We start from the raw sequence: 25,386 nt of genomic DNA, 5'->3' as shown, positions 1-25,386 counted from the left end.
AAACTAAAACGACCATTTAGAAAACATGCGCTTAAAAGGACCTCAGGAATATAAACTATGTTTATTCTCAACACAAAATTCATACTCATATCATAAATTAAGTGTGCTATTTAGATCAGTAACTGATCTAAACAGCAAATACATAATAACTTTTAGAAATATATAAACAACTTTGAAAGATTGAGGGAAGTGTACCATTGTGAAAAAAGCAGAAAATTCAAACTCTGAAATTTACTGGCTGAATGATCTAATAAGGTAAGTCTCTTAAACCTTTCTGAACATCAGTGTCCTCAAAGCTTAATAACGGTAATTTTATTACTTTCTTGTTAATATTTACATTACGTGGTTATGATGAGAAGCCCTCTTCCCTTCCCTTCTACAGTCTCTATCTACATTCTCTCCTAGATAAGTTCACCTGGTCCCATGGTATTTAACATTTTTTAAGTTATTTATCTTATATGGCGATATATTCACCTGTTCAAAATTCAAAAGGCACAAAAGAATATACAACACAAAATCTCCCTTTCTCCCACCCTTGTCACCTAGCCATGTAGTTCCTTTCCTTGGAGGAACCAATGTTTTCAGTTCTGTGGGTCCTTCTAGAATTAGCATAGGCTATCTTTTTAAACAAATGGTAGTATACTATATACAATGCTCTAAGTTGTGTTCTTTTTCATTTACTGCATCTTGGAGATCATTCTATATTAGTACATAAAGACCTTTCTTAGTCTTTTTCCAGCTGCACCTTTTCCCATTTTATAGTTACATCATAATTTATTTAACCAGTAACTTACTGCAAGAGGTAGTTTCTGGAATTTAACCAGTATGTTACTGAAAGAGGCAGGTAGTTTCCAATCTTTTGCTACAATGCTATAATAAATAACTTCGTATATATCTACCATTTCATATGAGTGAATATATATGTAGATAAAATTCACAAAAACAGAAAAGCTTTAAGTTCCACATCTTTAAATATTATCTATCAATTCATTTGACAGGGGCTCTAGGTGCTGCGGATATATGAGTGAATAAAAAAGATAAAAACACTAGCCTTCCCGGAGTTTATGTTCTAGTTAGGGGAGACAGACAACAAATAATAAAAATAAGTAAATATCAATACTATTATTTATCCAGATAAACAATGAAAAATAAAAAGTAAATTATATGGTATGTTAGAAGATGATAACGCTATGGAAATAAAAACAGATTAAGGGAAGAAGGAATAGGGGATGCCAAGGGAAAGGGTTATAATTTATCTACTAGATTATTACTTAAGTTACATATTATTTATATAATAGGTGAGTCTTTATATATTAGATTGGAAGGGTAGGCCTCATTGAGAAATAACATAGTGAGCGATATACACAGCATATCTAAGAGAAGAGCATTCTGGGCAGAGAAAAGAACACACACAAAACCCCTGAGACAGCAGACTGCCTGGTATTTGAGAAACAGTAAAGTAGCCAGTGTGGCTGGAGCAGAGCGAGGACAGGGGAGAATGGCAGGAAGTGAGGTCTGAGGTAATAAGGGAGCAGACTGTGTAGGCCTTGGAGGCCCCTGTAAGGAGAAAAATGGGGAGTTACTATGATAAGATCTGAATCATGGTATAAAGCGCTTCCTTAAATGCTGAATGGGGAGCGGATGGCAGGGAGGCAAAGCTGGAGGCAGAGAGGTGACTTAGGAGGCAACTGACCTGGGTGGTAGCAATGCAGGTGGCAAGGAGTGATCAAATGCTGACAGAAGCAGTGTCAGGTGGATCTGTGATGGATTGTATGTAGAATGAGAGGGACAGGTCCAAAAATTTTGGCTAGAACGACTAGGAAGAATGGAGTTTCCATTAATTCAAGCAGGGAAGATGGCGCGTGGAGCAAGATTTTGGGGGGATGCTCAGGAGTTTAGTTTTGCAACTATTAAGCCTGAGATGTCTACTGGATACTACTGGAGATGCTGAGTAGGCGGTATGAAGTAAAAGACTGAAATTCAGGGGAGAAGTTTAAACTGGAGACACCATTTGGAAGTCTATACACCAAAAGTAGTCCTGATTGCACCCCTGAATGCTAGAGTCACACATCCAACTGCCTGCAGAATTTCTTCAAGTGGATACCTCATAGGAATCTCAAATTTAACTTGTCCAAAATAAAACCATTGATTCTTTCCTAATCCCAAGCTTGTAGTCTTGCTTAGCTCAATAAATGGCACTGTTTCACCATGTGGTTCAGGCCAAAACCTAGGAGTTCTTCATGATTCTTGTTCCATCATATTGCAGTCTAATCCAGCAACATGTTCTATCAGCTCTACTTTTCAAATGATCCAATATCTGACTTTTCCCTAGTTTCACCCTGGTCCAAACCATGCTCATCTCTTACCTATACTCCTATTATAACAACATTCTAACTTGCCTTCTTCTTTCAAACCTGGGCCAACTGAAGTCTATTCTGTATACACCAGCCACGATGATCTTTTGAGACATGAATCAGGTCATATCTGGCTCATGAGTTAGATCAGATTTGAGTGTCATAGTAGACAGCAAATACTCACTGAATGAATACTTGTTGAATGAACAAACATGACACCTATGTTCTAAAACAAGATTGGCAAACTTTTTCTATAAAGGGTCAGAGAATAAATATTTTTATTTTTGCAGGTTATATGGTGCATGTTGCAACTACTCAACTCTACTGTTATAGCTCAAAAGGAGCCAGAGACAATCCATTAAAGAATGAGCGTGGCTATGTTCCAATAAAACTTTATTTACAAAAATAGGAAGTAGGTAGTTCACTTACCACTGCTTTAAAGTTTAAATACTATAGTAGCTTACCATCACTCTTAGAATCACTATTAGAATAAAATCTAAACTTCTTATTTTGGCCTACACGGTCCTCTGAGACCTGACCCCTAATCTATCTCTCCTCCATCTCCTACTATTTCCCCTTCACCGACTTAACCGTTTTGGCAATTTCTCAGATAAAGGAAGCTTTTTCTGTCCCCAGGCCCTTAGTATTTGCTGTTTCCTCTGCCTGGAAGGTTCTTCATCCAGATCTTGGCACAGGTCATTCCTCACAGCCTTTCCTCAAAAGCTACCTTGATTGTCTATCTTCTTTTCTAGTCCTCTTCATAATATTTATCATTATCTGAAAAGATATCATTTACTATTTTTCCTTTACTTGTTTATTGTATCTCTCCACTAAGATGTGTTTCCACGAGAGAAGGATTTTGCTTATCTTGTCACTTTACCCACGGTGGCTACAAAAAGGCCTAGTAAACAGCAGATGTTTGATATCTGCTAGATAAATGAATGGAAATGAAAGTATTTTAGAAATGTAAAGTGCTATTCGAGTACTACTACTTGTTACTCTTTTGAGAGAAGAGGATGGCAGGTGAAAAGATGGTAAATACAGAAGTAGGGTGTGTTAGGAATATCACTGGCTTAGCGTCTTGGGTTTGAATCCTTGGGCAACTATTTTAAGTACCTGAGAACCTTAGCTTCCTCTTTTCTAAAAGAAATTTATCAGTATCTGGAAGGTTGTTCTAATGATTGATGAGATAATGCAAAAAAAAAAAAAATCAGTGAGAATCAATGCTGGTTCACTTGCTATATTTTCCTTTTCTTACTGTAATAATTTGTTACATTTAAGATACCTCTATCAATTAGAAGTTTTGAGAAGCTGAATGTAACTTAAAAGAAAATTTTTTATTTTTTGGCTGTGCCACATGGCTTGCATGATCTTAGTTCCCTGACCAGGGATTGAACTCGGGCCATGGCAGTGAAAGCACATAGTCCTAACCACTGGCCTGGCAGGGAATTCCCCTCCCCCAAACTTTTTATTTTGAAATAATTTTAAATGTAAAACATTGGTGCAAAAACAGTACAAAGAGTTCCCTAAACACTTCACCCTGGAATTGACTTTTTTGAATTTCAGATTTTTATAAGTTTCCAGTGGATAAAAGAAAAAAAAGCATATTCTTCAAGGCCCTAAATAATACACTCGTAGCTTGACAAAATAGTACAATTTCTGATATTTATTTTTAGGGAAGTGTCTATGAATTGGAAAAAAATTACTTCAACATGTAAAACAGATAAAAGACCCCTAAGTGATTACATAAACTAATAGTCAAATGCATCAAGTCCTTTTTTCCTCATTCTGTAGGGGACCTGCAGAATTGTTAGCACCGTCACAGTGTATCCACTTTAAACAAAGTCAAACTGTTTGCAAGTTTTTCTTGGATAGATTAACTTGATCCTTCTACAAACACAAATAGAAGGCAATATATCCAAAACATCCCATGCTTGAAGGGGTACTTGTAACACCAGTTCTATTTGGTTGCAGTGATGCACTCAAATACCACTAGATAATGCAACTGCTCAGAATTGCTGACAAAACATGTGCTACTAAACAAATAGACAATCAGTTGTCCCAGGTTCTTAACCATTCATGCCATCCAAACTCTTTGAAAAACCTCACTTCAACTACCGATAAGATCACTCACTCGTCAATAGCCGTCTTCTAATGACCTTTTATTAAGGGTATTATAGAAATGAATAAAGTGTGACTGAAATGATGTCAATATAAACCGTTTTATATGAGGTGATGTTTACATAGTAGTCAAAGCTTATAGCTCAGCAGAATTCTCTTGAAAAGTGATATCCATAATGTGAATAAAACAACTGCTAATAATCTTAAAGGTTTTCAGCATGTCTAAGAAAAATATGGATATCTACCCAGAATTATATTTTTTTAAATTTTTAAAAAAATTTATTATTTATTTTTGGCTGTGTTGGGTCTTTGTTGCTGTGCATGGGCTTTCTCTAGTTGTGGTGAGTGGGGGCTACTCTTCGTTGCAGTGCGCGGGGGCTTCTCACTGCGGTGGTTTCTCTTGTTGTGGAGCACGGGCTCTAGGCACACAGGCTTCAGTAGTTGTGGCTCATGGGCTCTAGAGCACAGGCTCAGTAGTTGTGGCGCATGGGCTCAGTTGCTACGCAGCATGTGGAATCCTCCCAGACCAGGGCTTGAACCCGTGTCCCCTGCATTGGCAGGCGGATTCTTAACCACTGTGCCACCAGGGAAGTCCCAACCCAGAATTTTAAGTTAATCCATTTTAAAGTTTAGCCAGAGCGCTTAAGACACAGAGGAGAAGGATGGAATATATCCAAAGAATCTATTAATCCACAGAGAAGCAAAAGAACTAACAGAAGGACAATATATTTTACAGACCTATATAATTACAAGATAATAACGTATGTAACAAAATAAAAATGGGGATTAGATACCTTTTCTTCAGGTATACTATAACGCACATTTTCCAAAAATACTGATGTATTTTCCACATTTGTGTATCGTAAAAGAATATGAGCAAAATCTTCTTCACTGATAGTATTCATCCCATTAGAGTAGGAAAGGAATTCTATTTCTAGAACTTCTGTTTGGAGGTTATCCATGAATCTATGACAAAAATACATAAACAATGAATAAGATAAATGAAGAGTGATGGTAACAGATGGTACTTAGCCTCTCAGGACTTTGGCTTCTTCATCTGTAAAATGGGCATAACAAGAATATCTTGCAGGGTAGCGATGAGACTTAAAGGAGTTAATGTGCCCGGCCTCGTGTTTACTGCAGCAAACACTATACATGCCTATTATTATTATTACTGCAGCTTATCGAGACTGAGGAATTGGTAATATTCTTTCTTCTGAATATATAGGAAATAATCAATCCAGATATCTGGATATTTTTCATCATTCAGTGACTTCCTGTTACATTTATCAATAGAACTACTGGTACACAAGCACTGACGGGAGTGGATATTTGTTCTAGAGTATCTTTAGTTAAGATGAAAGCAGCAAAGAGGTGAGTGTCACTGCACTAAATGATTCCTAAAGACCTTCCTGACTTTAGCATGTTAACATTTTTCAATACAAATATAAAAATTAAGCTCACCTATAAAAATCTTCAAAGTTGAGCTCAGCTTTTCCTTTCTTTCCAAAAAAGTGTACAAGAAGTGTAGTATCTGTTACTAAGTTTGTAATGTCATCAGCACGCTTTAAAAAAAATCACAATTTAAAGGTTAGCTGCAATAAAACAAAACAGAATACAGATACCCAATATCCCCCAAAGAACACACACACATTAACATTAGAATGAAAAGCAGAAGGATGTATTAATACATGCCACTACAGTTAAAAAGAAGTTCAAAATTTGAAAATAGAAATACAGATGAAATTGATGTTTATCTTCAAGAAACTTAAAGTTATGATTATATTAAGAAGTCTTCAACCTCAAATTGTGCATATAGGGTATCTATAGTTTAAATGATCTAAAATAGTTAAAAGTCTTTAGTAATCGTCAAATATTTTATTTTTATTTAAGTAATTTACTTTGGATTTTCCTAATCAACCTGAAAAATTCATTCATTTAGGATGTCCAAAAGAGGTAAATTCCTCAGATTATTGAACAGATAGGGCTGACAAAAGAATGGCCTCAAGCTTTGTAAAATAGTTTCCTTGAACCATGATTCTTCCCTATTGTATTCTTATCCATGATACTTTAAATAGAAGATACTGTATTTTGAAATAGAAACTACAATAATATTACCTTGGAATTTATATCATCTACAATTTTTTCCAAAGAAAAGTCTTACATTATTTTTTGAATGGATAAGAAATTAATTCCAGAGGATTTTCCCTTCCCCATTCAACTTGATAAACAAGTTCCAACAAATGTATTCTTAAAATAGCTTAATTATAGTCCTTATAAAGTTTAATGGCCTGAGAAAATCTTCCCTTTTTTAATGTAGCTTTATAGGTTTCCTTTTGCTTCCCTCCTTCCCATCCCATTCCCTTTCCTTCCTTCTTTGTCTTTCCTTCCTTCTTCACTTGGCCATTAACTCATACCTATCTTATACACTCAGTTACAAAAATAATAAAATTCAAGTGATTATAACCTCTCCCCATGTATTATCCTGGGAAATGTAAGAAAAAGTAAGAGGTTAAATAATAAGTATCATTTTATATATTTAAAAAATAGCTGCAAATGTCCATCTAAAGGTACATATTTGAAACTATTACTTCTTGACCAGAATCATGATACCACTCCATAGAAAACATAATAGAAAATATATACTTCTCTTCAAAGCATCAGTCGTCTTCCATGTTCCCTGATATAGTCTCATCTTACCCATCTTTCAAACACTAAATTTGGCAATCTTTTGATTCCTGAGAGCCCCCTTCCCAATCTTTCATGAAGATAGCCATTTTTATTCTTCATAACATTGGTTGGGTCTTTATTTCCCTTCTCCCTAGACCAAATATTCTTCTTCTCTTGTAACGACTAGAATGGAGTTATAGAAGACTACATCTTCTGATAGGCTTATCCCCCTCCAACATGCCCTCTTTTAATCCATGAAACTATTTTTCTAAAGTGATCTTTCTGCTACATGGATTACTCATGTCTCTCTTAAAGACTCTTTAAAACATGTAGGGTATCTTCTACTTTAAATTATCTAAAATTGTTGAGATTCTTTAGTAATCACCTATGTAGTCTATATTTGTAATTTAGTTTGGATTTTTCTAAATAATCTCTAGAATGTAACCTCCTAATAATTGGTTTGGACGATCTCTACTACTTCTTATTTGAGTTTGCTGACAAGTTCCAAGTATTCTCAGGAGCTGGAATAACTGAGAAGTTCCCTATAATATAACCAATATATACATGTTCTTATTGGTAGTCATAAGATGCTTTGGACAAAAGCATTAAGACCTTTGTGGGGGGAGAAGGTAGCTTGTTAATTATAGACATTCTTTTGTGATCATGTATAATCAAATCTAATCAGTTTATTATCCAAGGAATAGCTTAATTTACAGTAGGGAGAGGAAATATTTGAGAAGGCATGCCTAAAGGGACCATAATAGTGGAGGCTCGAGCCAATCAGAGGTCAGCATGAAGAACTGGGGTATCCATCTGGAAGCTAGAGCGATGGAATGTGGAAGAGGGGCAAAGTGACCAAGAAGAGGAGCAGGGATAAGGTTTTAGAACAAGTTGCTGCTTCACAAATAAGCAGTAGCGTGGTGAGAAAATAGGATGATGAACTCAAGAGGGAGATTTCTGGTTTGAATTCTGACTTTTTTCCTCGTTAGTTAGGTGACCTTGGGGAAGTTAATCTCACCGAGGATATAATTATCCTCAGGAACAACAACGGTACTTACCCTAAAGGGTTGCTGTGAGGATTAGATAACTCACATTAGTCAGCACTATAACTGGCATATTGTAAATGTTCAATAAGTGTTAGCTATTATTATTCATTTCTGACAAACCAGTATATTCCAAGAAGTTGAAAAAGGACTAGACAAGACAGAAAATAATGTTGGAGCTTAATGCAAAAAAATATTTTTACATGGTATACTCTTACTTCTTTTGTGTTATTGAAACTATACATATATGTTATATAGATCTTAAAAAATGCCTTAAAGTGAGAGGATACAGGAACACCAAAAGTTAGAGAACCCTGATAACATAATTATGGAATGTTTTCCTCTAGTGTTGTCATGTTCCTTACCTCGAGACATAATACACTGAAATGAGGTGGCTTTGCTTTACACAGGTTTTAAATAACGACCTTATTCAGCCAGTTTTCCTCATGCCCATTGAGCAGAGCAAATCTTCATTTACAGTCTTTCATCATCGAAATCTTATTAGACTTAGGTTGCTCTTATCCAGATAATCCAGACCCACAGAGGCATAAACAACAGTTTAACATTAGAGAGAAAAATTAGAAAATGGAAATGGTGAAAACCTTTTCCCCCCATTCAGTGAAACAGAGTACTGTTGGGAGTCATTGAAAACTATACCAGTGTCTTTGGTATCCTAACAGTGTTATATAACTTAAATCACAGGAGAGTTGAGACAAAAATAGAGACTTTTTATCCCTTTGATTCTTGTGCTCATTGTTAAAATAAAATGAATTCAGGTGTTTTCATTAACAAAGCGAGAAAAAGCCACAAAAGAACCCCATGCGAGGCCATTATCTAACTTCGTTTTGATTAAAAATTATTTTAAATGATTTCACCAAAAATGGAATAAACAAATTAAAAAACTTGCGTAAAACAAAAATATATCAAGCTATTAAAGAGTTTTAAGAAATTCTTTCAATATATTTTTATTGATTACTATATGATAATAATCTTATCAAGCTCTACTCATGGGCTGGAGGAAATCGTCAAACTCTTGGTTTGTTAGGAAGGTTTTAAATAACCTACTGAAACTTATTAAGGGTTAGTAAAGTTTAAAGCAGATAAGAAAAAAATTTAAATTGCATCTGTAAAGCTCAAAACAGTTGTTGTAATTCTGGTACTCAGACTGTATTCTATAGCTGCATGATAGACATACTGTACTATGAATTTATTATCTATTATTTTGGTTAGAAAGTGGTATCAGCTGTGGTATTCAAATTTTCATTATAACATGGTTTTACTATCACTGAAAAAAAATTTATGGTTAGAAATAGCTTTGCAATAAGAATATGAGAGGCTAATCTCAAATTTACCTACATTATGTAAAGAGAACTGCTTTATCTCAATATTTACATTTTAAATATAAGAGAAACAAAGAAATACAAATAGATTTCTAAGCTTTCTTTCTGAACTAATTCAAATCCTGAAGTACTGACAGTATAAACAATTCAATGTTTCACTGGCATCAGTAGTAACCTATAAGGAATTATAATGAGTTGTAATTTAACTACAGCTAATTCTCAATTATCTCCTCTAATGTGGGAGGGCAGTAACAGAGATGATCCCCCAATGATTATTTTACTTGGAAACACAATATAAGTTTTGTTTTCTTTTCTTCTTTTTCTTTGCACTTCTCTCCATCAAATTTGTTTTCACGATGTTTGAGTCGATTCACTAGTTGATTTAGCAGCTTCTGCTTACAGTGTGGACTGACTACAGCTAACGGTGTGCTGGTGAACTGGCTCTCCAGGAAAACACAAAAGCCTGATTTGTAGTGTTTGCCAATGTCTACGGTAGTAACATGCTTATCATGGTCAATCTGAAGGTACCAACGGAATGTCATGGAATGCTGAGTCGGGAAGAGATGTGCAGAACTAGCTCTGGGAAGCTGTAAAAGCCAGCTCCAGCACACATCAGATGGAGCAATAAACATCTTCAAAAGATCTTACGCAAATCTTATATAAGATCTTTGAGTATATGTAAGAGCTGACTGGTCTTCTGATATTACCAAGATTTAAATTAAATTTGACATATAATAAGCAGGTTGCGCCTAACTGTGAGAATTTCTAGCAGAGTTAAATGGGATTGAAGATCAGTTGGAGGCTGAGAGGTGGACAGCCTATGGTGGGAAGAGACAGCAGGACACGACTGCTAATTTGAAGCTGGGCACAGCAGGCTTGTAGGGACTCTAAGGACTAGTGTCCCCCATTGCTCTTACTTTTAGGCACTGACTACTATATGCCTACATAAATGATTACAGAATTAAGCACTTCTAAAATATGTGTAAATGGACTATCTACTAGCACTTTATGCCTAACAATAGCTAAAATTAAAAAGGTAATTTTTAAAGATTAATAATTGCTGGTCATAATTACATCATATTTACGTATCACAGACAGACTATATGTAGGGCAGAATGCTTTATTTATTTGCTTTAGGACTTTAAAATTGTGCACAAGTGACAAAATTAACATTTACAAGTGTTTGCCCTGCTCTAGAGGTGTCCACTGAGTAACACTGTCTATGTGGGTAACAGAATTCATTCCAGTTTACTTCTCTAGATATTTTTAAGTATAACTTTTAAAAGTCAAACTTTAGAAAAAGAAACGAGAAGCCAACTTTCAAGAGAAAAAGATAATGAAAAAATACATCTCTTGGTATTTACTGAAAAGTCCTTTGTGGTAAGCCAGACAGCCATCTCTAATAAAGTTCTTAAAAATTCTTAATAGGGAACATAGAAAAGTATTTAATCTACAAGACATAGCCCATCTTTTAAAGTGACAAATCCCTATTAACAGTGCCATAATGAGAGTGGGGTGGTGGGAACAGTCCACCTGAGTGCAGCAAAAAGGTATGTGTCTCTATGGAATTTGAAAACAATAGTGCATGATATAATGGTCAGTCTACTTTTAATTTTCCACACACTGGCAATCCTAACCAATGTCAAGGTAAAATGTCCTCCCTTCCCTGACTGACAGCTGTTAGCACACCTCCCCCATGCCCACCCTTGGTAAGCCACTCGCTATTACTGTTAGGAAATTTGATTTTAAATCTACCATAACTCTAAAGCATTATCTATCTTTTACCAAGTTAGAAGTTACAGCACTTCATGTAACATTGTCAATTATAAGGTTAAAAGATTCAGTGAAACTATAAAATAGTATTTTCAAATTTCCTGAAAGTGACCTTTAAGTGAAAAAGAACAGTATTTCCTTTTAATTAAGTTGGAAAGTCGTGTTTTCTACAAGAAGCTAGTGGATTTACCATGGGCTATTACAGGTGACCTTGCCGTCCCTGCCAGCACAGTTGACATATTCAAATATACCAATTTATATATAGGAATTACTGCTTTACTGGAGAAAAAGAGAAAATATAAAATATATTTTTGGTTTCATCGCTATGACTCGAAAATGAAATGAGGACTAGATTAACAAAATGGCAAATAGTACAAGGACCTGGTTGAGGTTTAATTATACCTCTGCGAGGTCTGAAAAGAGTGCTTGGCTTGTATTACGTCTCAGTGTGTCCCAATAGCTTCTGGAGACAAGTTCCTCAGCATCTGTTTTAAGTACCTGTAGAAGTTTTAAGAAGCACAACTGAAATCTAAAGAATAGTCAGAAACAATGATAATTTATACAGTTTAAATCTCTTCTAGCCAACCTTGAAAAGAAAACACATTAGCTTACCTTTTTTGTTTTCTGCTGCACACAGCAGTATCATATTACATCACTGGTAAACCCAGGGCATTTTCAAAGGTGTAATGGTATATAACCACTATTTCTAAGTACAATGTGGCTTTGTCAATAAGAATCACATTCTTCACCCCTGCCCCATGCCCTTCTAATGAAACATACGTAACTTCTAAGAAAGTGTGAAATAAAAATTTTATTCACACCTTGTGTGAAGTAAATTCATTTGGAGAAGATTTTGGTAATTTTATAGCAACCTATAAAAATTCAGCTTAATTTAAAAATGAATCATTGTTGGTTAGCATATATTATGTTAGTGCATCAAAGAATCAAAATTACCATATCCATGCTTTAGAGAAAGTAAATTTAAATTAATCGAAAACCTGTCAAAGCTGATCAGGGATTTGGTGTCTATTGTAAATAGATCAGGTACTTTCTGATCTATTCCAAGGACAGAGCACTAGCTTCTATCTTGGTACAGGCTAGTCTAAAGCAGGCGATATCAGAATTAAGAAGTGTAGTCTAATCTTTACATGAAATGTAGAACTACAAGCTTAACTTGGGTCTCTATAAACAAAAATAATTAAAGGTGGTTTCTCTCAGGATTTACCAGGGAAGATTTCACAGATTCTCAGGCTTGGTCTTCTTTGGGTTATTGTGAGAAGAAAATGCTGCATGATGAATTTAGGAGTGAGTGGTTGATGATGAGAGAATTCTTATTTTTTTGTGTGTGTTAGTTTTCAAAAGTCCAGTGCCACTAATAAAATTATAAGCATCTGGGAATTATCTCAAAGATCTGTGTTTTAATTCATTATTATGAACTAGAAAACACTGCCTACTGCCCATATTTTAATAAACTTAATAAAATGTTAATAATAAAGCATTATTAAGCAGGAATCACTTATATAACATAGATGTATTTATTACCATAAGTGTAAATGTAGCAATGTGGCAGAGAATCTACTCGTCACCCCCTTTAGTAACTAAATAAGCTGTAACCAAGTAAAATTAACTGAGTGTAGCACTAACACAGTTCATTTTCTTTTACACAGATATAGCAGAACCTCAATAAATGGTAACTAGGTTAAATACTCTGCGAAGTTATCTAAATATTTTGAATGTGGATATATTTTTAAACTGTAACGTAGAAAGGCAGTATATAGTCAAAAAAAGGACTGCTAAACCAATCTAACTAGAAAATAAGGCTCACTACACTATTATTAGGAGGGTAACAGGAGTGACTCGCTTGGTGAAGCCAGGCCTCTCCCCTACTTCCAAACCCTGGTCACCCTCATCCCTACCCCACCCACACAGACTGTGATGACATTATTCATACTTACAACATATGAAGGGATAAAATTGGTTTGACAAACTATATTGACACGGATCTCTATAGGAAAAAATGTATGTTCTGAGCATAGAAAAGGGAGGGAGGAAGGAAGGAAAAGAGCAAGAGAGGGAGGAAGGAGGGAGCCATAGTGTGAAAAGTTCATATACTGGAATCCTAACCCCCAAGGTGATGGTATTAGGAGGAGGTGGGGCCTTTGGGAGGTGATTAGGTCATGAGGGCAGAGCCTTCATGGATGGGATTAATGCTCTTACAAAAGGGGTCTGAGAGAGCTCCCTTGCCCCCTTCCACCATGTGAGGACACAGTGGGAAGGTGCCACCTGTGAACCAGGAAGCAGGCCCTCATCGGCTGCCACAATGAATCTGCTGGTTTGGTGATCTTGGACTTCCCAGCTCTCAGAACTATGAAAAATGATTATTCGTTATAAGCCACCCATTTTAAGGTACTTTTGTTATAGCAGCTCAAAGACAGAAGGAAAGAAGTAAGGAAGTAAAATAAGGGAGAAAGGGAAGATAGAAGGAAGGAAGAAAAAGGAAGTTAGGGGAAAAAAGACCGATTTAGAGATGGGACTCCATCACTGTGGTAAGCAGAACAGAGGCTCCCTAAAGTGGTCCATGTGCAGACAGGTAAATACCCTATATATAAAGTAAGGGTCTGAGAAAGGCTACACTCAGAGGTTAGGCAAACTAGGAAAAAAAATCCCAAAATAGTAGCCCATAGAATCAGGTGGTAAACTGTCTTTGCTATTAGTGATATTTAAAAACACAGAAAAATATAAACAAACAAAAGAAAACTACATCTTTATAATCTGTCCCACTATGACAAGTGTGGCCTGAGAAACCATAACCCGAGAATTGTAATTTAAAGTTACATGGGACTGCAGGTACCTGCAATGTATCACAGAAACAAACATACACACACAAGTCTTCCCAGGAAAAACACACCCTTAACCCAGCCCTTACAGAATCCACACAGATGCATTCCAACAAATACATGCTCATAATAGGAAATTACTAAACGTAAAAGAACGTAAGCCACCATAAGTAGGAACCAGCAGAAACAACAAACAATAGAACCAGAGCTGCAGGCTCCGGATATTGAAATTATTAGATATGGAATACAAAATAAGTTTAATAAGTTTAGAGAATATGAAGTTGTATTTGACAGGACTTTTTAGGAAAAAGGGACTACCAAAAATTATTAGGCTGATTAGAAAAAAGAACCAAATAAAACTTCTAGAAATGAAAAATGAACCACTGAAATTTAATATATTTTATATAGCTAGAGAGAAAATCAGTGAACTTGAAGATAATATGAATAAAGTATACAGAATGCAGTGTGAAAAGATAAAAAAATATGGCAAATTAAAGAGGAGTTAAGAGACATTAAAACATGAATATCTATCAAAGCTCTAGAAAGTAATATTAGGGAAAATGGGAAAGAGGCAATATTCAGAGACATATTGGCAGTGGATATTAAAGAAATAATGAAAGCAAACAATCCTCATATTTAAGAAGCCCAATAAATTTCGTGATAGATACAAGCAAAAAGAGAGATAGACTGTAATAAAACTGTAGAATACCAAAGGCAAACAGAATCTTAAAAGCACCCAGAAAGAAAACAGATTGCCTACAAAAGAATAATAATTAGACCCAGAGTAGACTTTTCATTTCCAGCAATAGAAGCCAGAAGACTGGGATGATACCACAATTTGCTGAGAATAAGTGTCAACCCATAATAATATATATAGTAAAATTCTTTCAAAATAACAGCATGTAAACATATATCGAATCATTATATTATACACCTGAAACTAATATAATGTTATATGCCAATTCTATCTCAATTAAAACAAACAAACGAATCCACAGAAACAGAAGAGGCTGGTTGGTGGTTGCCAGAGGCAGGTGGGAATGATGGTGGTAGGGAAAGGGGTGAAGGCGGTAAAAAGGTACGAACTACCAGTTATAAGACAGGTAAGTCTTGGGGATGTAATGTAAAGCATGGTGACTACAGTTAATAATACTGTGCTGTATGCTAGGAGTTGCTAAGAAAATAGGTCTTAAAGTTTTCATCACAAGAAAAAAAATTGTAACTATGTGAGGGGATGGATGTCAACTCAACTTATTGTGGTATTTTGTGATAAGTACATATATCAAATTATGTTGTACACCATAAGCTGATACCATGTTATATGTCAATTATATCTCAATAAACTGGAAAAAAATAAAGGGAAAAAAAGAGATTTCCAGAGAGAGGGTTTTTAAAAAAATTTATTAGAAGATCACTTGAGGATATACTTTGTGAGTATAAGATTATGAGATTTAGGAAGGGGTGAGATTAAAGAGGGAAATACTGAGTAAAGAAGAGCAAATATATAAGTAATTTGAAACAAACATGAATGATACATATTTTATAAGTCTAACTTGTGGGATTAAAAAAAGACAAGGGCAAACATTATTCAACTTTAAGTACCCATGCCAGGAGAGGAAAGAACAGTATTAAAGAACTTTTAAACTCTATTTTTGAGAAAGAGAATAAAGATATGGCCTAATCTAAGACTTTATTATTTTAAGTATTCTTATTAAAATTTCAAAAATAACTACACAAAGAAAAGAAATACAGTGAATGTCTTCTAAACTCAAAATAAACCCAGGCAATGCCAGGGTTACCTCTTTTACCAGGTAACCCAGGTAAAAGAAAGTAAGAAAAGAGAAAAAAAAACAGTATATAGAATGGCTAAAATAAATCCAAATAAGTTAGTAATCACAGTAATGTAAATTGACTGAATTTTCCCATTAAAAAGCATATATTATCAATCCAGATAAAAAGGAACTGATAAAATACACAAAATATACTTTTAAAAAAGACACATCCAAAATATAAGGAAAATGAGAGGTTGTAAATGATAAACCAGGCTTCTAGTAATGACAGACTAGAAAAAACAGTGCCAGTCTTCTCACTGAGAATAACTGAAAAATACTGGACAAAACATAATATAGATGTAACTTAAAGCATCTTAAACACATTATTTGCCTTTTGTACTGTGTTGACTGGTACAAAAGCAATGGTGGGTAAAATTGCTGAAGCCTTAGTACAATGATAGCACCAAAGACCAAAGTCATTACATTCTTCAGAAGTTGTCACATTCTTCAGTCATATACTCATATTTTAAAAAAAAGTTTCACTTAAGAATGTACTTGCTGAAGAATAAAACTCATAATTGTGTTAATTTAATCTTTGAGCACACATCTTTTTAACATTCGGTGTGAAGGGAAGCATGCATAAAGCACTTCTGTCTAATGAAGTACTATGGTTGCCTTGAGAAAAAACATCTATGCGGTGGTTTGTGTTGCAAGGTAGACTAGCCACTTTTTTCATGAACCATCACTTTTACTTGAAAGAACAACAGATACACAAACTATGGTTATTTAGACTTTGGTATGTGGCAGGCATCTTTTTGGAAGATGAACCAAGTAAGCCTGTTGCTTCAAGGGAAACAACTGATAGTATTTGTTGCCAAAACAATATACTGCAACAGATTGAATACAGAAGCATCTATGAGAAACCCACGGTCTTCTACTAAGTCAGACATTAAAGAGATTTACAAAGAATGTAAAAAATACCACTTTCCTCACAATATTTTTGACATTATTTTTCATAAAAAATGTTTATGGTAACATGAGAGTTTTAAAAATTATTTTTAAATGTATTAATATTTATAATTTTTTTGGTTTTTATATGGCAAAAATAGATGAATATAACCAACATAAACAAAAGCTCTTTTGGACTCTCAATAATCTTCAACAATGTAAAGGGGTCCTGAGACCAAAACGTTTGAGCACTGCTGCTTATAGCAATAAAAGTGAATGAACTAGGACCAGATACAATAACGCAGATGAAGCTGCCAATCATGATGTTGAGTCAAAGAAGCAACACATAGAAAAACTCATTTAATATGATCCCATTTATATGAAGATCAAAAACGGGCAAAACTAAACTATATTGTTTAGGATACATAAGTAGGTCATAAAACCTCAAAGCAAAGCAAAGAAATAATTGACATAAAAAGTCTTGATTGTGGTTATCTTTTGAAGGAGAAGAAGGGATTATGATTGGAGACACATGAAGGGGCTTCTTGGGGTACGGCAAAGGCAATGTTTTATTTCTTGATCTATATTATACAGTAGTTAAACTTTCATTGTTTTTTGTTTTTATATTTATGTTCTATCAGCAGTATATTTCTGAACTAAAATACATATTTAAAAAATCAGGGAGGGGCTTCCCTGGTGGCGCAGTGGTTGGGAGTCCGCCTGCCAGTGCAGGGGACACAGGTTCGAGCCCTGGTCCGGGAGAATCCCACATGCCGTGGAGCAACTAAGCCCGTGCGCCACAACTACTGAGCCTGCACTCTGGAGCCCGTGAGCCACAGCTGCTGAGCCCACGTGCCACAACTACTGAAGGCTGCGCACCTAGGGCCCGTGCTCTGCAACAGGAGAAGCCACCGCAATGGGAAGCCCACGCACTGCAACGAGGAGTGGTCCCCACTCGCTGCAACTAGAGAAAGTCCAGGCACAGCAATGAAGACCCAACACAGCCAAAAATAAAAAAAATAAAAAATAAAAAAATCAGGGAAAGCTTCATTATCACTAGAGGTAAAAATAGACAATAAAAATCACAAAATGGAAAATAACATGTTAATAAAAACAAACGTAGTATATTTATTTTGACAATAAAATAGATTTTTAACACAAACACATTTTTAGAGATCTAGGGATAGTATATAATCAAAGGTTTAACTTGCTAAGACGATTTAAGTAATCTATATTCTTATACAGGTAACAAGAAGGCATTGAAATATATAAAATAAAACCAGAAATATAAGTAGAAATTAACAAGTCTAGCATTGTAATGTGTAATTTAACACACTATTTGACAGAACAGCAGAAAAAAACATTAGTAATGATAGAGATTTAAAACACATAATTAATATGTTTGGTCATATATGTATTACAACCCTGTACCCGAAATTGAAGAATACACATTCTTTTCAAACACAGATCATTTATGAATACTGACATTGTTTTAGTCCATAAAACAAGTTCAACCCATGTCAAAAAATTATATAAAAATTGCTATATTTTTTGACTACAATGAAATTTGGGTAATAAAGATAATCTTTAAAAAATTTGTAAAATATAAGGTATGTCAAAGTCAAATATACTTGACTTTTGCATTATTTATTCCTTTGAATGTTTTATATTTCTTTTCATTACTGTAGTAAGATAATCAAGAGCTGACTATATGAGAAATATGAAAAGAATCAGGGTTGTTTGGAAGAGAAAAGGCTGTAAGGTAACTATCTTCCAGGATACAAAAAAGTATGTTCAATCTTACACTGCAGCAAGGAATAATTTGACAGAATACAGGCAGAACCTACTGTAAGGCTGATTAACTTTTGGAACAGGTTACCACAGAGGCCACAGAGTCTCTGTCTCTATAGTAAAATCCGAGGCCCTGCTTTTCCTGAAGGAACTTCTTCCTAAAGATAGAATCTTAGGTTATATTCAGCTCCACGAACTACACTCAAATTAGATCCTTTATCGCTTCAGTTAATCTACAATTCTGGAAACTAGTAGAAAATTGCCCGTTAATTCATAATGTTATACTAATATATTTGTGAAAACATACATCAATGATATTTCATATAAATGTTCAGGCTGTCTGAATTTTTTTTTAATTTTAAATAAATCTTCCTTGTTTGCTTGCATTTTTTTTGGAAAATAATCATTCCTTTCTAAGCAAAAATTTTCCTATTATAAGAAAAAAGGGCAGTTTATATAGCCAACTAAACTAAGGGAGTTGAAACATCATGTAATACATTTAAGACTGGGGATAAAAAAATGACATCGAGTTATATCACTTTAAAATATGTATTTTACATTCTTAGATGAAAAACAAAGATGCCTTCAGTAAAATAAAAAATATATATATATTATCACAGCAAAATGTGAATTACCTTCCTATTACATAAGCAAGCATAATATAAATGAAATATGTAATTTAAATCTGGTTCTCAGTATTATTCTCTTAATGTCTAAGTGAATATAATTTGCATATGTAGCTTAAACTAGAGCTATATTAGTACCTATTTCCTTTTAACGATATTACTCTAAAATGTATTTTTTAAAAAACCATTTGTCACCTGTATGAAATTTATGAGTTTAAAAGAAAAATATAAATTGCCACAGTTGGAAAAATGATTCATGCAATGACATATTAGGTTAGAAAAATAAATTAAAAACTCATAATTATTATTAACATTTATTAAGTTTCACAGGGCATATGGCATTAGAATCTATGCGATTTTCGTCTTACACATTCTTATATATTTTTGAAATAATTAACAGAGGAATCTTTTAAAATTTTTAAGAAAATGGTAGACTTTATTTCATGGAAAACAGTAGTGAATTTTGCAGAAAAAATTTAAAGTATCTCGTAAGGGATCAAAACAATTAGTCAGTCATAAGGTTCCCATGGACTTGGCTTGTTTTCCAACCCATTTTAGGTCCATTCCTTGTGACTTAGACAAGATATCTTAGGTTTACCTTATGCTGAATCAGCCTTCAGTGTATACTTAAATCTAGAACAGAATTCGTTTTTATAGTTTGGAATTTTTATTAAATATACAATATAGGAGGCAATACACCTAGAGTTTACACTATAACTGGAACACTTTCAGCAGGACAATTCTGAGTCAGTCACCCTGAATTCAAGAGCTTCTCTCAGGTGTAATTTGTATAATTTGAGGGATCCTTCTAAGTGACTTAAGGATCCTTGGGGAAATCAAATGGACTGTGCATGTTTACATTCAAAAGGGGCCATGGCCTACTCTTAGTTGTGTAGTAGCTGGGCTAACCAACAAGCTCTGACTTTCCAGGAGAAAGGAAAGAAGGAAAGCGTAGTGTGAGAAGAGTACAGTTGGAAGATCACTTGCAGGAACTCCCAACTTTTTCAGGAAAAGGTGAGTCTGAAGATCATAATCCTTTTTGAGAAGTAACATGTGATAGAGTGATATATCAAACATATCAAGTGTCGTCTTATACCAGACTTTTGTATAGACCATAGGCAGAAGGCAGGCATCAAAGGTTTTAGAAAAAAACTTGGGAGAAATACGGAAAACTAAGAAAAGTTTATCCATTAATATCTTCTTTATTAGAATTAAGAAAAGACTGTATATCAGATGGACAGATCCAGTTCTTAAAATACCTGTGTCCTGCAAGAGCATAGCCTGAGAATCTGCTCCATAAATTGTATTTAACTCTTCAAATACCACTGAAAAATATAAAATTTCAATTATTCTACCAGAGTTTTTGGTTGTTTCACTCACCTTTCCCTTATTCTAATCTAAAGCTAAAGATATACAATTGCTCTGTTAGTTTTAGTCTCCTCATAAATCTAGGAAGGAAATAAAAATTTTTGGCCTGGTTGCACATTCTTATATTCGATAAATTCCTAAACATGCTCAATAACAGATCTGGCTTTATACAGAGAAATAGCATTATCAAGTAAAACAGGTGAGGACTATTTACATAAAGAACATTTAAAGTATTGTACATACACTATTAGTAGGAGAATGGTATCCATAAAGTTGAAGACGCTGACATAGAGCACAAAGGGCCAAATGAAGTGTCACATTTCAGAATGAACCCAAGTATAGCAAAAGAAAAAAAGAAAAAGATGACAAAATAATCAATTAGGAAGGGCAAATCATTATGCTACATTCTATATAGAGCATAAACACAGTACAAGTGGGATAAATGTTAAAGATGAGTAGCAAAGTTTTTTAAATCTCATATAATTAAACATTAAATGAACTTGTGCTCATTTCAACCACTTTCATTTTAACTTTTTGATAGAACTACTGCTCTGATTAAAACATGTTCCTCCAAAGTATGCAGTTTTACTGAGACATGCTTCAGCGATTCCATGTGGGATAAGGGGGAAATCTAGATGCAGCAGCATGGTGGTGGGAATGGTATGAGACCTACAGTGGCATCTTGCTCTGCTCCTGTTTAGTGCCATGACCTCAGGCAAGTTAACAAACCTCTCTAAGATGGTTTTCTCATCTGTAAAAAGGTATGATACTTACCTCAGAGAAGTGTAATGAGGACTAAATGAGAGTAACATTTATAATGGATATAGTACAGAGCTTAGAACACAATAAGTGTCCCAAGAAATTTTATGCTTATTTCCCTCTTTCTTTCTGAAGCATAGTTAATTTTGGTATGTAAATATTTTACAATTTAGTCTTGCTAAAATTTTGATTTGGGTATGTAATATTCAGTTTAAAGTAGCTGTATCGTTCCACTAATTAAAAGAGAATTTCGTGTTTCACAATTAGCTAATCTTTTTGAGTATTCATTATATTTCATACACTGTTAAGTGGCTACATGTTTTAGCTCATTTAACCCCCATAACAATCACATGTGCTTATTACTCCTATTCTCGTACAAATGAAGAAACTGCGGCACAGAGAAATTTAAGGACCTGGTTCAAGGTCCCCCAGGTAATGAATGGCAGAGCTAATAGTCAAACCCGGAAAAGGCTCCTGAGCCTGTGCTACACTGTCTCCCTAATGTAATCTATATATTTTCACTATAAGCTAAATTTCAATTGCTTCAAAACTCAAAAATCTCATCAGTTCAGATATGCATTATTTAAAATGTGACAACTATTAACAATAAGTTACCACTAATTATTGTTATTGTTAAACACAGTAACAAATATTTGGAGAGAGCTGTATTGTCCTAGAGTGTTGTTTAGTTCAGAGGTTGTACTAAAGATTATTTCTGAATTGTTTTAAGAAATAGTTCTGAGAGCTAAATTCTGTAAATGAGATTTCAGGAGCCACTAATTGTAAGCTATGTAAGATAAACACCTCTGAGGTACCCATGGAGATCAGTGCCTTTAGCAAGCATTCCTTTACACATAAGTTATATACTACTTATAAGTTATTTTTATCTGTTCTTTAAATCAAGTCTCCTTCCCCATATATTTGCTACAGAATGCTTCATTGATCTACGTATATTCATGTAAACTGATACAATTTAGGGTATGCTGATATAATTTAGATTTCATAATTCAGATAGACTTTCCTAAGTAATGCAACTTAATGAAGTTCTACTATATCACTATTATTTGCATTAAACCATCATTATTAAATTTACTTTACCTGGGCTGCAATGACGCTTTTGTGCTGACACTGTAGCTTTTCCCAATGTGGGTTGTCTGCTATTATTACTCCCTTTCCTCTCTCCCTTTGTTACTCGACTTAGGTATTTTAGTAAATGTTAATGATTAGAATAGGACTGTAACTTTACTGGAAGATCCATTAAGTCCTCTCTGGAATTAGTATAAATAAACAGTTAAATTTGTATCCATTGAAATACTATCTACTTTATCACTGAGGTTTACCAAAAGATTCATTAACATAATTCAACCTCCTTAATTATATTTTATTAACAACTTGCCTATCCAGTCAATTGGGGGTAATCCATCAAAATTAAAAGAACTGTTTACTCTTTTAGTATATTATCTATAGACAGTGTCTTCTATTGATATAAGTGTCTTCCATAATTAGTCTACTGGGGGTGATTCAACAAATACTAATAAATATATCATAGTCAAATATCCTAAGAAATAATATGTATTCATAATCCTGATAATCTGCTTTTATTAGTATAAATATATACTTCGTAAATCTACTGGGACTGAATATGACACCCATCTGCTTCAGATAACCCATGTTTAAAAAAAACCTAATACATATCCTTATAACTATGAGAATAATAAAAAATGTTGCAGTTCTTTGAAGTTAATTATTTGAATTCCAGATAGACCAATTAAACTATTTCACAGGGCCATGAATTTGCAAATTAAACAATTATCATTTACATGCCAACAAAATTCACCATGTTTCTGCTATCTAAGTACCAGAGGAAGAAATATGATACAGTGGGTAAAAGGGCAGGTTTTGGACCTGGCCAGCCATGGGTTCAAATCTTAGTTTTGCCATTTAATAGCTATGGAATTTTGGACAAGATACTTAACCTTTCCAACTGTCAGTTCTCTCATCTATAATTACAGATAATAAGGGAACTGTTGGGTAGAGTAAATGAGAAAACGCATGCAAAGCACCTAGTATAGTGTCTGATACTAAGGTCTCAGTATCTGCGTGTTATTTTTATTATGTGAACCTGGGTTGTTGTCAGGCTGAAATACTTGGCACAAGCAAAAAAGAAAACTAGTAGGAAAATGGAGGGAAATGTTGCTTAACTCTACCTTCAGAATAAGATGAAAACATTACTCTTACCAGAAGAAGAATCTATAATATATATTTCTATGAATGCAAAAAAACATATTATTTCCTTGTTTTTGCTTCAACATTCATATTGTTATAGCACCACTAAATTTACTCACAGGTATAATTAAATCTTTGCAATTCACCTTTAAATTTTTACATGCATAATGATCTGTATTAATCTATTATATGATATACCCTTCAAATCTCATGGATAACAACAATACAGATGAAAATGATTTAATGAATGTGATTATGGATACAGATGTTTAATATCAATACTTGATATAAATATTGATATCAAAGCATATAAATACTGAAGCAATTTTTCTACATAAGAACTTTAGAAAGTTTTCAAGAAAGGGACAGGTCCAAAGTTACAGGCTTTAATTATTGTTTCTCAACATGAATAAAATAATTCTTGCCTAGAAAACCCCCCTGAAAGTATTATAAATTATTCTTACCAGCATTGCACGCTTTTCTTCATCTCCTTTAGTTTCTCTCTTTTCATTTTTTTTCCTGAATATTTCTTGAAGCTGAAAAAAAAAAAAATCAAAAATCAAATATCCAACAAGAGTTTCTGGGTACCTACCTAACACCCTGTGCTAGGTATATTCTAAAAAGAAAGAAAATAGTTAGCTTCATATACCAAGATCATTAAAACTAGTATAAATATATTTTCTGATATCAATGTTTTTCCTGAGAAAAAGGCAACCCAGTACCAAAGGATCTATTAAATAGTTTTACTTTATCTCTAAGACAAAGATGTGGAGCCTGTGGCATATACATAAAAAGAGATGAAGCCTACTGAGGGATAAAGGACATTGGACCAGAACTCAGGGGTCTGGGCTTGAGCCCATCTGCTGTCATACACTAATTTTATAATGGGGGACAGGTCGTTCAACCCTCACTGGGCTCCAATTTGCTCCTATATGAAATGCAGATGGGCTAGACGACCTCTAAGGTCTCTTTCAGGTAACTCATCATTGTGGTAGGAACATGGGCTCTCCATGTATAAGCCCTTGAGCAAGTTAGCCTAATTATTTAAGGCTTGTTTTCCATATCAGGAACAGGAAGATAATATCTTACAGAATCTCTTAGGGCAGCATTTTTTTCCAGCTTTACTGAGGTATAATCGATAGGTCTTATAAAAATAATGTTGTACAGAGTAAATATTACAAGTAATTACTTAGCACATTGCCTGTCACACAGTTAACTTCTCAATAAATGTTAGCTACCATGATACAAGGCATTATTTCCTCTTTAAAATCCTATTTTACAAATGGAAGCCTAATCCTGTCTCTATATCAGTTTTCTGACAAGGTCATTGCTCTTGTCTGTGTAATTTGAACAGCTATCTCAACTCTTTACTTCACTTTGTATGGCTATAGTAAGTCAAAATGTGTTACCTCCCAAGATATGAAATAACAATTAAAATATACAGTACACAATGTAAATGATTTTATTAACACATAAATTTATTTCCACACTTTTTCTTAGTGAAAAGAGTTTTTATTTTTTGCAAGGTTATTAATAATCACTTCATAAATAGGCAGGAGGACCGCAGATTTTAGACCTCTACATATAACTGTGCCCAACGCCACCTCTACTTCCAAACTCTTTGCTGTTTACAAACAAACAACAAACAAAGAACTATTAGTACACAGCCACTGCAGAGGAGGCCACCGTTTTAAAGCAAGGGCAACTTCTGTAAGAGTGTACAGTGGAAATAAATAGAAGTTCTGCATGAATGTTTTC

At 34.2% G+C, this 25,386-nt stretch overlaps 1 protein-coding gene across 9 annotated transcripts in view; it reads right to left on the bottom strand.

The window, feature by feature from the left end:
• Positions 1 to 25,386, bottom strand: part of MICU3 (mitochondrial calcium uptake family member 3) — a 114,704-nt gene that overhangs the window by 30,899 nt on the left and 58,419 nt on the right. For 7 of the 9 annotated variants that reach the window (XR_003794164.1, XR_003794165.1, XR_003794166.1 and 4 more), the window contains 5 exons: positions 24,093 to 24,164; positions 20,887 to 20,925; positions 11,704 to 11,799; positions 5,940 to 6,040; positions 5,270 to 5,441 (listed from right to left, as the gene is read on the bottom strand). Coding sequence is in view for 2 of the 9 variants with exons in the window: in XM_029226349.1 (XP_029082182.1) it covers positions 5,270 to 5,441; positions 5,940 to 6,040; positions 11,704 to 11,799; positions 20,887 to 20,925; positions 24,093 to 24,164 (480 nt within the window). In the remaining 7 variants the exon portion in view is untranslated. The remainder of the gene's footprint in view (positions 1 to 5,269; positions 5,442 to 5,939; positions 6,041 to 11,703; positions 11,800 to 20,886; positions 20,926 to 24,092; positions 24,165 to 25,386) is intronic. The other 2 variants (XR_003794167.1, XR_003794170.1) reach the window with 2 other exon arrangements.

The sequence above is a fragment of the Monodon monoceros genome, unplaced genomic scaffold (genome assembly GCF_005190385.1).
Source record: "Monodon monoceros isolate NGI ecotype Baffin Bay Population unplaced genomic scaffold, NGI_Narwhal_1 Super_Scaffold_17, whole genome shotgun sequence".
Taxonomy (NCBI): Eukaryota; Metazoa; Chordata; class Mammalia; order Artiodactyla; family Monodontidae; genus Monodon; species Monodon monoceros.
The sequence above is the reverse complement of the archived record's forward strand: the minus strand, read 5'-3'. Positions and strand labels throughout refer to the sequence as shown.